This window comes from Drosophila obscura, unplaced genomic scaffold, assembly GCF_018151105.1.
Source record: "Drosophila obscura isolate BZ-5 IFL unplaced genomic scaffold, ASM1815110v1 contig_151, whole genome shotgun sequence".
Taxonomy (NCBI): Eukaryota; Metazoa; Arthropoda; class Insecta; order Diptera; family Drosophilidae; genus Drosophila; species Drosophila obscura.
Genome location: NW_024542737.1, coordinates 2,002,879 through 2,017,839, shown reverse-complemented (window position 1 = coordinate 2,017,839; position 14,961 = coordinate 2,002,879). Strand labels below are relative to the sequence as shown.

General features: G+C 47.2%; 1 protein-coding gene across 8 annotated transcripts; it reads right to left on the bottom strand.

Moving 5' to 3' along the window:
* Positions 1–403: 403 nt before the first annotated feature.
* LOC111081219 (protein 4.1 homolog) lies at positions 404–14,702 on the bottom strand. Of its 8 annotated transcripts, none has more exons than XM_022377212.2 (16): positions 14,374–14,695; positions 8,919–8,980; positions 8,409–8,598; positions 7,902–8,347; positions 7,689–7,841; positions 7,266–7,624; positions 7,066–7,196; positions 6,581–6,709; positions 5,648–5,807; positions 5,538–5,587; positions 2,184–5,180; positions 1,758–1,979; positions 1,532–1,633; positions 1,261–1,422; positions 918–1,028; positions 404–851 (listed from the first exon to the last, which is right to left on the bottom strand). In XM_022377212.2, the coding sequence occupies exons 3-16, from the start codon at positions 8,553–8,555 to the stop codon at positions 786–788; spliced, it is 5,235 nt and encodes a 1,744-aa protein (XP_022232904.2). In that variant the 5' UTR covers positions 8,556–8,598; positions 8,919–8,980; positions 14,374–14,695; the 3' UTR covers positions 404–785. The 8 variants fall into 8 exon arrangements, with proteins under 8 accessions (XP_022232904.2, XP_022232906.2, XP_041447772.1 ...); XM_022377214.2 differs by lacking the exon at positions 6,581–6,709 and adding an exon at positions 6,250–6,267 and having other exon boundaries at positions 14,374–14,692; XM_041591838.1 differs by having other exon boundaries at positions 2,184–2,756; positions 14,374–14,645.
* Positions 14,703–14,961: the final 259 nt, after the last annotated feature.

Here is a 14,961-nt window from a genome sequence, read left to right as displayed (position 1 = left end):
GTAGGCACTTGCGAATTGGATTTCATGTTAATGCAGAGCTCTTATCGCTGAGCGCTTGAACGGGTCGCAATGGGTTCATTTGTGTTCTATTTGGACGGTAATTTCATTTAATTGCAATGACATTGGGGGTGGAGCCCCAAGCACCTCGCATCCACGTGGAGGGAGGAGAGGTTCAGCCCCATCCCATTACTGATTCATATCTTTGCCGCCACCGTCATGGTGGGTGCTTCTGGGCTGTTCATCAAATATTTAGAAGTTTGTGGCTTATTGAAAATTAATAGCAATTTCAGCAAGTGCGAATAGTCCTCGTCCTTTTGGGTACGCGATTGTTTCATTATGATAGCCGCAATTGTTTTATGTGTACATTTAGGTTTTATTTTTGTATTTGAATGCAATCGTGGTGTACAATATATAGAGTTTGTATTTCAACGTTGCTTTGCACATTCAATATTTAATAATAAAAAGTAATTATAAACAACAGTGGCAATAAAAAAATAATAAACATGTGGATGCATTTTCTCATAGACGGTTGCGGATACGATACTTTAAGACTTATTAGTTTTTATGTCATGTGGGTCATCAGCTCATAATCGTAATAATATTGTATATAGATACTCGTATATGTAGGTTGTATAAAAGGTGTACTGCATGTGCTGTCTATTTCGGTTTTGTATTTATGTTTTAATTTGTAATTTTATGCGTGGGTTGGTGTGTGGGGTTTATATGTTTTTGGGTTGGGAGTGAGTGTGCTATTTACTTCGAATCTTTAGAAATAGTTATAAAATCTACTGTGTTTGTTGTTGGATTTCAATCTTCTCGACTGTCATGTCCGGATTCATGGCCGTCGCTTCCTGCAAAATAAAAGTACACGTTATTGGACGTCTCTACTATACTGCAGCATTCCGCTTAATACTCACTTGTATTGCCTCAGCCAAAGCTTTGTCATGATCGATTGGATCTCCGTCGGATTGAATGGTGATCTTCTGTTCCACACGGGTCTCTACAATCCCATCGCGTTCGGTTTTGTACTGTGAAGGAAGGATGGGTCATTAAAAATCTGATAAGCGTGATCTGTCAAAGATGCATCAACCTGAACCCATTCGAACAAGGGACTGATGTATGGAATATAGTACAGTGGAGCGCGTACGAGCACAGGAAAGAGGTTGTAGAGGGAGTCAAGTAAAGTAGCCTACCTCGGAATACTTACGCACTGAGCGAATGGGGTCAGTGACAGGGTGTCGGTTGCCTAAAAGTACTTACGGTAATGGTTTCCACAGTGCGGGTTTTACTGCTCACGGTTTGGGTAGAGATGATTTCGCCGTGTCCCGAGTATCCGGGTGTATCCTCGCCAAGCACCACACGGGTGCTCTCCACATGGGGGCCAGTGGTTGTGGTCGCGGAGCTCGAGTAAAGCGGAGATTTCTGTTGGGAGAATCGAGTCAGGTCTAGAGGTTAGATACGAAAATCCAAGCCATACACATCCTTTGTCTACAATATGATTAAGAAGATGGCAGGGGGATGCAGAACAAACCTGGTTGTCTGTGCGCACCACACTAGAACCATCATATGGTCCATCGATGGGAGTGCCCGAATCGCCCGAGCTGGTCGAGGAAACGCTGTCACGTCTCTGATACTAAGTTACAAACAACAGCCACAACAGCGAGGCAAATACAAATCAAGAAGGGAAAATCAAATCAATTCATGCAAAACGAAAGGTGCAGTCATGCGATCTTGGATCCAATGATCTTCTGTCTTACCTGGTCGCCGCTAGTTACCGTCGCCGTTGTCTTCACCTCCTGGGTGACAACGCGCTGTTGTTGCTTGGTGGGGTCGTGCGTGCGGGTGGTGGCGACGGTCTTCTCCTCCAGCTGCTCGGTCTTGGCATTCTTGCCCAGATCTTCGTGCGTGGTGGCTGTGCGGGTGGTGACAGCGGTGGCCGTGACATAAGCGCCGCTCAGATCGGTTGGTGTTGCATCAGCCTAAGGTGGTTGCGTGGATGATGGTGGGGTTAGGTTAGTGCGTACAATTAAACAACATTTAACACAACAGCAAAGTTCAAGTAAATAAATGGTCGCATACGAAAATATTAAAAGCATCTGAGAGGCTCAGAGTTAGAATTAAGGCGAGAGTCAAATACAGAAACAGACAGAAAGAGGAAGGGTACGAGTGTATCCCTTGCTAACCTTGTGTTCCTGTGTCGAGAATGTCACTTCACCCGTTCCCAGGTTTCGGACCTCCTCCTCTACATTGTGTGTGACGCCGTCATTGTTCTTGGTCAGCACCTGTTTCGTTGTCGTCTTTACTACGGTGGGCGTGCTCACTGGCTTACCCAGCTTGGAGCTGGCGCCTGCCTGGCTTGGACTACTTAGCGCAATGTCCTTGACTGTATCGCTGCCATATTGCTGGGTCATGTCATCGTCTGAGCTTCCCTCGGAGTCACGCCGTAATGCTTCCTTGCCAATGTGTTTTACGCCATCGAAGAACTGCTGCCGGGTGATCGGCACCGTCTCTGTAGTGGTCTGCACCTGAGCCTGCTTGCCAAAGTGGGACGGATCGATCTGGGCGTAGTTGAGGATCAGTTTTCCCGTGACTGGATCTGTTACGGCTGTGGCAGGGTCGATGTCTCCCGTGTTAGGGTCTATGTCACCATACTCGCTTTTTATGCGACCCGTCACGGGGTCAATCTCTCCAGTCAGGGTCATCGTGTGTGTCACAGTGGTGCGGGCTCCAGCGAATCGGGGATCGTTCGGGTCGACCTGCACAATTTCACCAGTAACCGGGTCAATCATATTATAAACGTAAACGGTTTTGTTGAAGAATTTAAGAACACGACCGGAGACCGGATCGATCTCGCAGGTCTCTGGGTCGATCTCCTCTGGGCGACCGCGCTCATCAGTCTTGGAAATGAGCAGAATGCGAACTATGACGATCTTTCCAGTCTTGGGGTCTACGCGAGCCAGCTTCGTGTACACCTCGCCGGACTCTGGATCCACCTGAGTGGCGGCGTACAGCGGCTCACCCGTGGCTTTGTCCACCTCGCCGGTGGCGGTGTAGATCTTTCCAGAAGTGGGTTCGATCTTGATCGTGTTGGGGTCTAGCTTGGTCTGTTTCTTAATCTCGTTGGTCTTGGGGTCCAGGTAGCCGTAGATGGTGATGACGTAGCCCGTCTTAGGGTCGACGCTGCTGGAAATGTATTGTTGCTCCTTGGTGCTGGGATCGCTGGCACCCGTGGGCACCCAGATCTGGTTCGACTTGGGATCCACAATGATATCTTTGTCCTTGGCGGCGCTGACCTGGGCAATGGGTGCTTTGGTTGCGGGGTCGACGCGTTGCTGCACGATCCTCAGAGAGATTATCCTGGCATAGTCCTTGTCTGGCTTGTTGTTCTTGGGGTTGATCTGGTTCTTCAGTACAATCTGGCCGGTGGCTGGCTCGATCTTAATGTCACGCGTCACTGTCTTACCCGACTTTGGGTCGTTGAAGGTGATTGTATGCTTGACCAGATCTATCTGGCCGTACTTTGTATCGATCTTGCCAGCCTTTGGGTCAAACTGACCACCGGAAGTCTCCACCTGAGCTGTCTTGGCATCAATAATGTTCTTCTTTGAGTCGAACTTGCCAGCCAACGAGGTGACCTCCACTATCGGGTCAATTTGCTGGCCTACCTCGATTATACGGCCTTGGTTGGGATCAATCTTGTTCGTCTTAGAATCGATGACACCCAGAATGGTGATCTGGCCAGTGCCTGGATCAACCTTGACATTCTTGCTCACCACGATCTTACCGGACTTTGGATCGATGGCCTTCAGTTCTCCGGTGCGGGTATTAATCTCCCCGTACTTTGTATCCAGCAGCCCAGTATCCAAATTCAGGACTCCCAGAGAGCGCTCAACCTCCCCGTTAACGGTATCGATCTTGCCGGTGGCGGGATCAATGCGGCTGGTGATGACCGTTAGCTCCACCACCGGATTATCCTGCGGGGTTATGCACACAATCTGGCCAAGCGTGTCATCTAGACGTCCCGTCTTTGGATCTGCTACTCCGGAAACCAAGTGCAGATTACCTGTTTTAATGTCTACATCGCCCTGGTACAGCTCCTTCTTTCCCGTTTTAGTATTAAGGGCCTCCAAGGTGCCCTTCTTTGGGTCAATTACACCATACTTGGTATCAATACGACCAGTCGCTGGGTCCAGGATCCCTGTCGAGTGTTCAATCGTTCCGTTTTCGGCATCAATGCGTTTTGTAGAAGGATCATACTTTGAGGTAATGACCATTATCTTCACCCGCTTCTTCTTGGGCTTAGCAGCGGCTGCAGCTGTTGCTGCTGCCGCTGCTGCTGCTGCTTTTGCTGCTGCTTCAGCTGCCGCACCCGCACCTGGTCCACTTTTTATGGGTGAACCAGGCTTCTTAGCACCTGCAGCTCCAACAGCAGCAGTCGCACCAGCATCCGCCAGGCCCAAGTAGCCAGGCTCCTTGTTGTAGCGCTGGGACTCAAGGAAATCTGAAGTTGGATCAGATATCGGCTTATAGCTGCCTGGTGCGCCGGAAGAGTATCCCTGAGGTCCCTTTGTTGGTGAATAAGATCGCTTCTGGGCATCGCTTAGGGGTACAGCGGCCGCATCTACAGCGCTGCCCTGGAGCTTAGCTCTGGTCGTAGGCGAAAGATTACCGTCTTGCAGGAGCTTCGCTCTAGACTTGGGCGACAATTGGCCACGGTTTAGCTTGTCCTGGGTGCGGGGTGACAGCTGTCCGGCCTTGAGCTTTTCAGCCGTTTCCTTCAGGGCGTTCTCGTTGCCCGGAGCATAGTTGAAGGCCAAGCCAATCTTCTTCTGCTGTGAAGTCGGCGACAGCTGCTCTTGACCATCGGCACCAAGATTCTTGGCATTGGGATCCTGATCGTAGCGGAAGCCGCCAGGTGTGTAGGATTTGCGTGTTGGGCTAGTGTTTCCATCGGTACCCACAGCGTACTCATAGGGACGTGTGACGCCGGGGGTCGTTGAGCCGCGGTTTTTGGCAGCATTTTTATTAGCCTCATCCTGTTCCTGCTCGCCAAGACCCGAAGTAAGAACAAGACCAAGTCGACCCACTTCTTTGTCCTTGTCCTTTCCGGACTTTTCCTTGCCATCCTTCGATGGTGAACCGCTCTTGCTCTTGCGACCCGAGGAGAATATGCCAACGCCCTGGTCGCATGTGAAGGCCCATAATATCGCGACAAATCAAAAGTTTCAAACATAAAATGAAAGGTAAATGGGAGGGGAAAAAAAATAAAATTAAAATTCGTACACAATAAGGATAAATAAGGATAACTTAAGCTCAATTCGGATTATCTACAAAATATCGGAACTTACGGGATCAACTTAAGGTGAAGAGAGTGTGGTTGGGTTGGAATGGAACGGGATGGGATGGGATGGGATGGGATTGTATTTACACAAGGGCGAGCTCATTCAGTGTGAGTCTATCCGTTAGCTTACAAATAAGTAAGTAGTAAACCTAAATTTCAGCCTAGAAGACTTAATATCTAATGAATATAAACTTACACGTCTGCCGGACTTGTCAGACTTGTTTGAGTCGTTCAGCTCGTCATTGCCTAACAAACAATTGCAGAAAATGTGAATAAGTTTATATTTCTCTCGAAGAAGATACTCACCATTGATTCCCGATGCTGCAGCGGCAGCGGATGCAGCTGCTTTAGCAGCCTTTTCTGCCCTTTTCTTTTCATCTAGATCTCTCTTCTCCTTCTCCTTGCGTTCCTTCTCTTCCTTCTCCTTGAGCTTCTTCTCGCGCAACTTGGCCTCCTTCTCTTCGTCCTATGGGAAAGAAGAAATCATTTAGAGAACATTCCAAGAATGTGGACGCAATAGACGGAATAGATAGATTCTCGGGAGAAAGGGCAACATGCTATAAGTATGTATAATGGCGTGGGTTTGCTATACAAAATTAAGATTAATATACAAGCACAGAAATTGAAATGGGGATACAGTAAACAAATCAGGATACGAGGATTTGCATATTCACTACTTGGTCAATAAATGTTTTGTGTAGACGTACTTCTTTGGCCTTCAGTGGGTAAAATGGTATTTACAGCTCAGGAAAGGTGGGGGTATTGACGCCACAAAATACGAAAAAATTTAAAACTAAACACTCATATAAGTCGCATGAGAAGAAAGAGTAAATGAATGAACACAGAAAAAGACTAAATGTTTACAATTAGACGGCACAGTTAGGAGTTCTTCTTTGTACAGAAATTACCATATCAAGATCAAGGTACTGCGCATTCAGAGGTTACCGGATTTTGGGAAAGTCGTTTATGAAATCAAACCAAAAATAAATTAATATGTTCATAAAATTGATCAATAATATTCAGTAATATATAATTATGTAGATTTATGTAATTGGTAAGGTAAGCCCTAAACGGAATAAATAAACCATGGGGGTGGAGTGTCGTCAAATAAAATCCTTCCATACTTAAGCTCACAACATTCGATAAGCAGAGTTCAAAGCCGAAAAGAAGTAAATTAGGAGACATCGAGGGAAGTAATCGATTCTGATACTGTTTAGGTAGAAAAGTGTTCACGTTAACCTGAACTTGAGGCGACAGTTCGATCTCAGCGGAGGCTGCGTCGGCCGCCTCGATGTGGGTCTCGTAGTCACCCTCGAGGGAGCTCTGCGAGGAGGCCGAACCTGTGCCGGTGCTCGATTGGCGCATTAACTGGTTATTTTTTTAGGATTTACGATTCGATTCGGGGTTTTAGTGTGGAGTGGTAGGGCGAGTCAGTTCAGGCCACAAGGGGGGCAGCGGAATTACGAACACATCATTATCATGGATGGTGGGTCACCAGAGACGAAGACGTACACCATGTTGTTGTATCGGTATTTAGTGGTTTGAGTGCGTGTGCGTGTGTTTTTGTTTGGTTTGGTTTTGTTTGGTTTGTGAGTGAGTTAGTAACAAACCGAGAAGAAAGTACAAAAAATATTTTGTTAAATCCGAAAATCGTTAAACATGGTACAGTTAAAGCCAAGCTAGTCAAATGCCAGCAGGAATCCTCAGCCAGCAGCGTCAGTTACCTTGTCCTTCTTGTTCTTTATTGGACTGCGGCTGTGAGCGTCAGCATCATTTCCACGGTCTGCCCGGTCTCCTCGATGGTCCAGGGTGCTGCTCTTGCGGGCCACCTTTTCTTTCTCGGCCATGGCGAGCGCTGAATGGGAATGGAAGAGACCTCAGAATTGCGATATAAGTAGCCTACGAATCGAATGTCGAGTCCTACCGTCCATGCTGCGCGACGTGAGGCGGGCACCTGATAGGGTTCGGTCAAACTTGGGCGCCGTACGGTCCACGGGCGTAGCTCTGGTTTCGTATTGGGTGCGTCCCTTGTAGCGGTACTTTGAGCCGAATCTGGGGAACAGGGTTGACTTGTTGTCCGGCTCCGGCGTCATTAGGCGGAAGAAGGTGTGATGTTCCACACAGGACTTCCACAGCTTTTTGGCGGCCCGGTGGTTAGCAAGCTTAAAACCAATGGTAGATTCGTATTGCTCGAATTCACCCGGTCGTATCTTGATGTAGAAATGGTGACGCTTGTACGAGATCTTCAAGATCTTGGGCCAAGCGAAGCGGTTGATGCGTAGTCTGCAACGGAAAGAGACGCCGCATTATCGAAATGTTGGAATTTGGGAATTAGAGGGGCTCTAACTTGTCTCGGTAGACCAGCAAACCGGAGGCACACACGCCCAGCATAATGTCTACTCCCTCGGAGTCCTTGGCCGGGTGCAAGTCCACGCCATACATAGCAAGCTTCTTGGCGTTTTCCAGGTAATGCAACTCAGCTTCGGCAGGCGATTGTCCCCTGAAAAGGTAGGATATGATAAAAGATGTCCTTCGATAGATTTGTATGCGGTCCACTCACTTGTGGGTCTTGTGCAAGTCCATGACCTTCTCCTCAAGCTCAGGCGTTTGATTGGGAGCGATTTTGAAGTCTTTCAGATAGGCGCGAGTGGGCATATCCTTGGCATCATAGTCGCCCATCTCGGACTGAACCAGATAAGAGCCGAGCAAGGCGTGGGTGACAAATGTGCATGGCAGCCTGCCTTCCAAGATGTCGTTGCGCACCTGCAGGCACAGGTGGTAGCGCGTAATGTCCTCCTGCAGCTGCGATGGCTCCGGCGGGTAAAACTTCACCGCAAACGACAAGGGCCAAGGGTCTGTGCGAAAGAACTTCGCCACAGGCTTCTCCAAGTCCAGCCAGGTGCGCAGATCTGTGGGCGTCTCATAAGTCAGACCAAAATAATCCTTCTCAATTATGTTCAGGCCAGCACAGATGGAGTTCACCAAGTCGCGACCCTTGGCCTTCCGCTGTGTGATTGAAGTAGGCATTGCGATAAGTCGTGCTTGTAGGGGGGCTTTAATTACTTACATCAATAGTCACGTCTAGAATGGAGCCATCGAGGAGGGTAACGCGGGCTAGAGCGGCCTTTGAGAATGTCGACGAGTTGCTCTTGGGCTTGCTCTTGGTCGGCGTTTCCGGCTCAGCGGGCGCGGATGGTTTAATTTCCGCTGGCATCTTTCTCTTCTGGGAGCTCGCTACGCCAGCAGCTTGGAGGACGCTGCAAGAAAGGGAAAACTTTAGTTGGTGTGACAGCAGATATCCCTGGCTCCCAGCAGCACGGAACGGCCGGATGTGCCCACTCCTTCTGGTCGTGTGTGTGTGGGCGCCTTCGCTCATTAAGCGTCTGCAGCCAGAGCGTAAAACATGACATAAAGTTGTTCAATTTGCTAGGCGCCAGTTCGCAAACAAAAATGGGGCACAGACCAGCAAGGAAGCAAGCAGCGCAGCTATCAGGGGTTTCTACCCTCTTGGGCAGCTAGTGCTGTGGTTGTGGCGACTATGATGTCATGCGAAAACATGGCGCTGGTCGGTACTTACTTGAAATTGGCTTAGTAATTTCTCTGCAACAGCTCCCAATGATTTAGCGCTTTGTTGGAGAGCTGCAAAGATGGGGAAGTCGAGAAAAGGGCCATTAAAAGTTGAATTGCAATGGATAAAGTTTAACTAGCGAAAGCCCATCCGCATTCCATTCCCTCTAACAAGAGCAGACTGAAACGAGTCTCATACCCGTAAAGCTTGACAGCCAAGCCAAGTCTTAAACAGCACATCAGTCGAAACTCGCAGATCTATAGCTACAGGGCAGATTTTATTTCCGAATCCTAATTAGTGCTGGTAAATGACTGAAACGATATCCAAGCACTCTCAGCGGAAGTCCTTTGCATAAGCTGAAAGTCAAATGATCTTTTCAAGCTCACGTTTCTGACTGAGTCTTTGCTTCAAGTTCAGCAATGACATAAGTTGTATACAATCGAATACGAATAAAGCCGCGTGTATGTGTGTGTATTGTGTTATATAAGCCGGCAAGTCGAGGCTGCGTCATGTTCTACTTCTTATCCCATTCCCATTCCCGTTCCGTTTTGCGGTTGGCGTTTAGCGGGACTTGAAATTGTGAAAATGATTCCATGAAACGTTCGGAACGTCGCTATCGGTGTACTCTTTTCGAGATATCCAGCCAGCCCCACCCAGAGAATTTCAAGCCTTCAATCAACGTTGATTGAGGAATTAGTTAATGGGAAAGGAATGAGAGTCAATTGGCAGAAGATGCACTGACCGATTGCACTGCGAGTTCAATTTAGTGTTTAATTGATTTCGAATATGGGATACACTCTTTTCTACTGAAGATCCCACGATTTCACTGAGAGAGCTTGCTGAACTAGTTTAGCAGAGTTTTATTGAGACGGGGCATTGTGTCCACAGGCAATGGACTGACGGGTCAAACTTAAAGGCACAGCTGCCGAGAACAACTATTTCCAGCGATCAAATCTTACAGTAGGAATAAACGAAAAAACAAACTCTCAAAGAACATGGCAACACAATTTCAATTTCGGACAGCGGGCGACAGCACCAGAACGACCCCAAAGAGAATAAACTCTGGTGGCGTCATCGTGCGTTCAAAATTATACGAAAACTCACAAAATATGTATGTTGAGAAGCAGACCAGAGACCCAGAACCAGCAAAGCAGACAAACATCTAATTTATATTATTTTATTTATTTTTTCTTCTGTGTATCACGAGGAGCATGTGTGAGTGTCAGCCCATTGTATGTGTGTGGCTCTATATAGCATTTTTTCGGCTGTGCTGTGTGTTTATTCACATAGTTGAAGGTTGCGCATACGCAATGTTGACATCATCGAGAGGAGGTTGCAATTGTTAGATTGCTGTTGGTAATTGCAACTCGCTTGGATTCGATTGAGAGCGATAGAGAGATGTGACTGAGGGCACACTTGAGTGACCATCGTCGGTGAATCAGCGGCGTCATTATCTTTGGGTGGCAGATTGCAAATTAGTTTGGCAGCAAAACCAAAACAAATCTTGCAATTGTTGATAGGGAATACTTACTCGTACCATGTAATACTTGTGTACGAGAAAATTCCTTATTTTCGTATCGCATTAACGATGACATCATCGTCTCAGCGTCAGCTTGTGCCACCAATCGAGAGCTATTTCTAGAGTATATTGAAATATTAGCAAGAGGTGCCGACACCCAAAAACAGAAGAACATTCGCTTCAATTGAAGGAGGTCGAGGTGAAATTCATCAAGTTCGAGAGGCAGAAGCTGGCCTGTGCTCTGGTCTCTAGGCTCTGGTCTATGGGCGATTTTCGAATCATGACGATGTTGTAGTCGGGGTGCGAACAGATACATGCATCTTTATGAAAAAGACACAGATGGACAGACAACAATGCGGCACACATTGCCGTGCATACATATAGAATAATATTTCTGTATATTATGAAAGTAACAAGTACAATGAACAGAACAACAAAAGATTCCATTTCATTCCATACCATCTAGCCATCTGCCCCCGCCGGTCATCCCAATTGAAACTGCCACTCTGAGTGCTTCTGGGCGTAGTCTGCTGCGTCTACTGCTCCCCCTTAATTAAGTTTCATTTAATACAACTTAAATCAAATTCAATTTGCATTGGCCCTGGACAAACACATGCCGAGGGGGGAGAGTATAAATGACGGATAACTGGTGTATTTCTACTTATTACTCATTTTATTTACTTCTCACATTCCACTCACATTCTGTCATCACATTATGTCACCTGGCGGTGCCGTCATGTCAGTTTGAAGGGTATGCAGAGCAGATGAAGCCCCGACTATCCTCGGTTGGAAATTCGCTTGACAAAATGTACTTCACTAGATCCCCGTTCAACGCGCCGCCAGCGCCCGATTGTGAATGAACTTTCGCTTTAAGCCCATCAGCATTACGCTTTTGCTCGCCGGTAAAATGCACAAAACTTGTCGGACTTGCCATTTTCGAAAATCAACGAACCGTTGCCAATAAATTGTATTTAAAATGTGCTATACAAAGTGCTTTTTTGACAGGCTAGTGCTTTGCATCCGTCGGTCCATAAACATGGCCCCGCTTCCGCGAGCAGAGCTCAAATACTAAAGAGATCTTCACTTGAAAGCTCTTTCTGGACTCACCCAACACTGACAGTTCGACTGAATTTCCTGGCTGAATGTATGATGGAGAGTTCATGAGGTCTCTCTGATTTCTTTTTGGATATTTTTTGGGGTGCGAGCGGGTGGAAATGGAATGAGGAATGCGTAAACATTCGCGCGTTCTGGACGTGCGTTTATGTAGGTCAATCAATACAGTCGGCCAAAGGGTGTGTTCTGTCTTGGGAAACACAGCGAATTATCGGCAAAACGGAACTGAATTGCATTTGTGTGAGCCATACAGGAAAACGACTTAAAGGCCTCGATAAGCCAGATCCGTTCCATTTTGCAACCGTATCGTATCGAGCGAAGTGTAACCGCCGGCCATCGTCAAAAGTGGACCGAGCAGATATGTACACATATGTACATACTCGTACATACTTGAGGCTATGACAAGAAACCCGTCTTTTCTTGTCATCGCCTGCTACTTTTGGTCAGCTCAAGTGGCAGCTTTACCCAGTGTCGCTTGGCTAATTTCCAGCCTGCTCTGATCGCCGTTCGCTGACAGCTAGCATAACCGCGAGAAACCCTCCCCCACACGCCCGAACTCTGTCAATAGCTATTTAAGGCACTCGAGTCTACTTGGCCAATGAACTCTGAATGCAGTCGATGCTGCTGTGGCTGATGCTGCTGCTGCCACTGCCGCACCCACATCACCGCAATTGGGGAGGCGGAGCCCAAGTAGGGCTGGGGGAAAGGCTCGGCTAGTAAACAGCCGCCACAGTGGAGAATTTTTTCCACTTCAGCGCTTTTCACATAAATCATAGACCTATAGCCCCACCAGCGACACGACCGCCGTTCCAGAACAAAAGCAAAAATCGATGCGACAACAAATAAAAATAGAATGCAAAATGATGGGGCCGCAGGGAAGAGGGCAGAGTAGCTGGAAAAGTTGCCTTCCGTCTGATTGACTTTTTTGACAGATTAGACTGGCTCCACGTCAGAGCGGTGAGAAAATGGGGGGCGGTAGAGAGTGCTAAGAATACAGGTACCATCCGCCTTTGATGAGGAGTTATCATACATTTCGATTTACTTTACTCTTTACTTTACTCGTGGACTTCCCGTCTCCGCTAGAGATTTTGAAGTTTCGATGCGATCTGGCCCGTGTCCTAAAATATCAGTTTACAATAAATTTAAAGCCTGGTCTGCTCTTCCGCTCTCTTTGAGCTGCTCTCAGTTTCTCTCGCGAACGCTCTCTGGTGAGCTTCTAACGCTCCCAGACACACCTTGTTGGCTCTTCACGAACGAGAACGAATTCAGGTTTTTCATTCCATTCGACTCTCTGACTCGACTCTGATTCCGACTTTTATAGTTTGGCCATGTTTGCGTGCTGCCAAGTAGTTAGCTAGCGCTCTCGCTCTCGCTGTCCCTCACTACGAGTATGCTCGGATTTTATGATAATTTTCTACTTGCTTCGTAGCTCGTTTTTGTTGTACAGTTATTAGCATTAAGTCGCTGGTACTCCCCGCCACAGCCCCAACGTAGCCCCAGGTCTATCGCTCGTTTGCTTTGCTCGGCTGCTTTATCTGTTTGTCTGCTGTGCAGCCAATTTCTTGGCTTGAAACCGGTTTCTAATGCAAGCTCTCCTTTGCTCTCTCTCTCTCTTCTACTTCTCTCTGTCTGGCTTCCATTTATATACAAACATATTTACATTGCATGAAGAAGTCTTTATGTTAATGTCTACAACTATTTGGGTCAAAGCCCACAACTCTCCAGCCCCTTTCGCGGTCGCAGCCACGTAAACAACTGCTTTTCATGCCCCCCCCCAAAGAACCGTTGGCAAGTCAACGCCCCAGGTTTTCCGGGGATTGTGAAAATCGTTCTTGGTCTTCGATGACGCATGGCTGAGGAAGCAGGGGTAAAGTCACAGTCACCTGCCATTCATAACTCATAAATACACACACGCATGGCCTTTGTTTTGGTGCCTATCTTATCAGCCACATTCTAGCCGTGTTCCCTAGTAGTACGGCTAAAGGCTTTGCAGTTTCCCTGCTCTGCTAGGCCACCGATATCAAAATGCCAATGCGAAAATCCGCTCAATAGTTGATAAGCAGTTGAAAACCTGCACGACGGCAATCGGTTCCCATGGCACCAGGCGATTTATTTCTGTCCCAGTGACGTCGACATGGTAGCCCCTATAAAGCGAGGGACGTGGAACTAATGGAATACGCACTTGGATGAGATCTATCCACCCTGTGAAATACGTCGCATTCACAAATTTACAAACGCGTCTATGTATAGATACGCACACGAGCAGCGTTTGCTTACAGATACATTTGTATCTGATCGGTGTTGTGGAACGTTTCCTTGACTACCACTGCCCAATTGGAACCCTCCCCTGTTGCAATGCCATCTTCTGCTTCTTTCAGGCGGCACAGCAAATATCAAAATGCGAAAGAACTGAGGAAAACAAAAAATTCGGTAAAGGAAAAGTGGAGTAAGGCGACACAAAAGCAGCAGCAACAATGTGGGACGAATACACGTACAGTGGACAAAACAAGAAATGGAAAGAATACCGTGCTAAAAGATACTCGGAAAGCTTAATAGCTCACAGACACAGTTACAGATACCAGCGCTCAACACTGTGGCCAAAAAACAACTCTCTCCCTCTCTTTGGCTCTTTCGGAGAGCGTCTCTCTCAACCCGTGCATGTGTTTGTGAGTAAGTGGCTATGAAGTCATTCCGGCCCAAGTGTATCTGTGTGTGTCGGAAGCATAAAATGGGACGGAGACGAAAGCCACAGAAAACTCCCGACCACAGCCCAAAAAAAATGTAAGCAGCCCAGCAGAAGGCGCGATTCTGGTTGAACTTTCAGATACTCACCAAGAAGTCGTCGCTCTAGAATCCTTTTGATAATCCACGGGAAGAATACGTAGATGAAGATACTCTGTGGTTGTGGTTTTTGCTGTTTCTTTTTTGTTGTTTTCACTTTTCACCACTGCTTTTCCCGATTTTCAATTCGATTCGATTCCTACTGCACTCTCACAAGCCTATGCAAATAAACAAATTCTTGGACACTTTTTTCTTTTGAACGCGAAAAAAGATAATTTGTTGTTGTCGTTGAATACCTGTTGAAAATTTTACGTGAGTTTGAGTGAGTAATAGAGACTGGAGTAAACGAGAGAGATAGAGAGAGAGAGAGAGAGCGATAGACAGGGGGAGCGAGGGTGGGAATATAGGCGTGGGCGAGTGGGAGAACTAGCAAACTGCACGAAAAGTGGTAGCTAACAAATTAATTTCCAATTTATTTTTAAACACACTGTCGAATGGCGCGCTTTTCTATTCGCAAATGGGATCTTGGGATCGAATCGCAGATGCTTCTCGGCCAAATGTTGGCAGCCCGAAACGTACCGTCTTTAAAAATATTCGAGAAGGCCCAAACCCAACCGTTCGGATTCGCAGTTGAAAAAT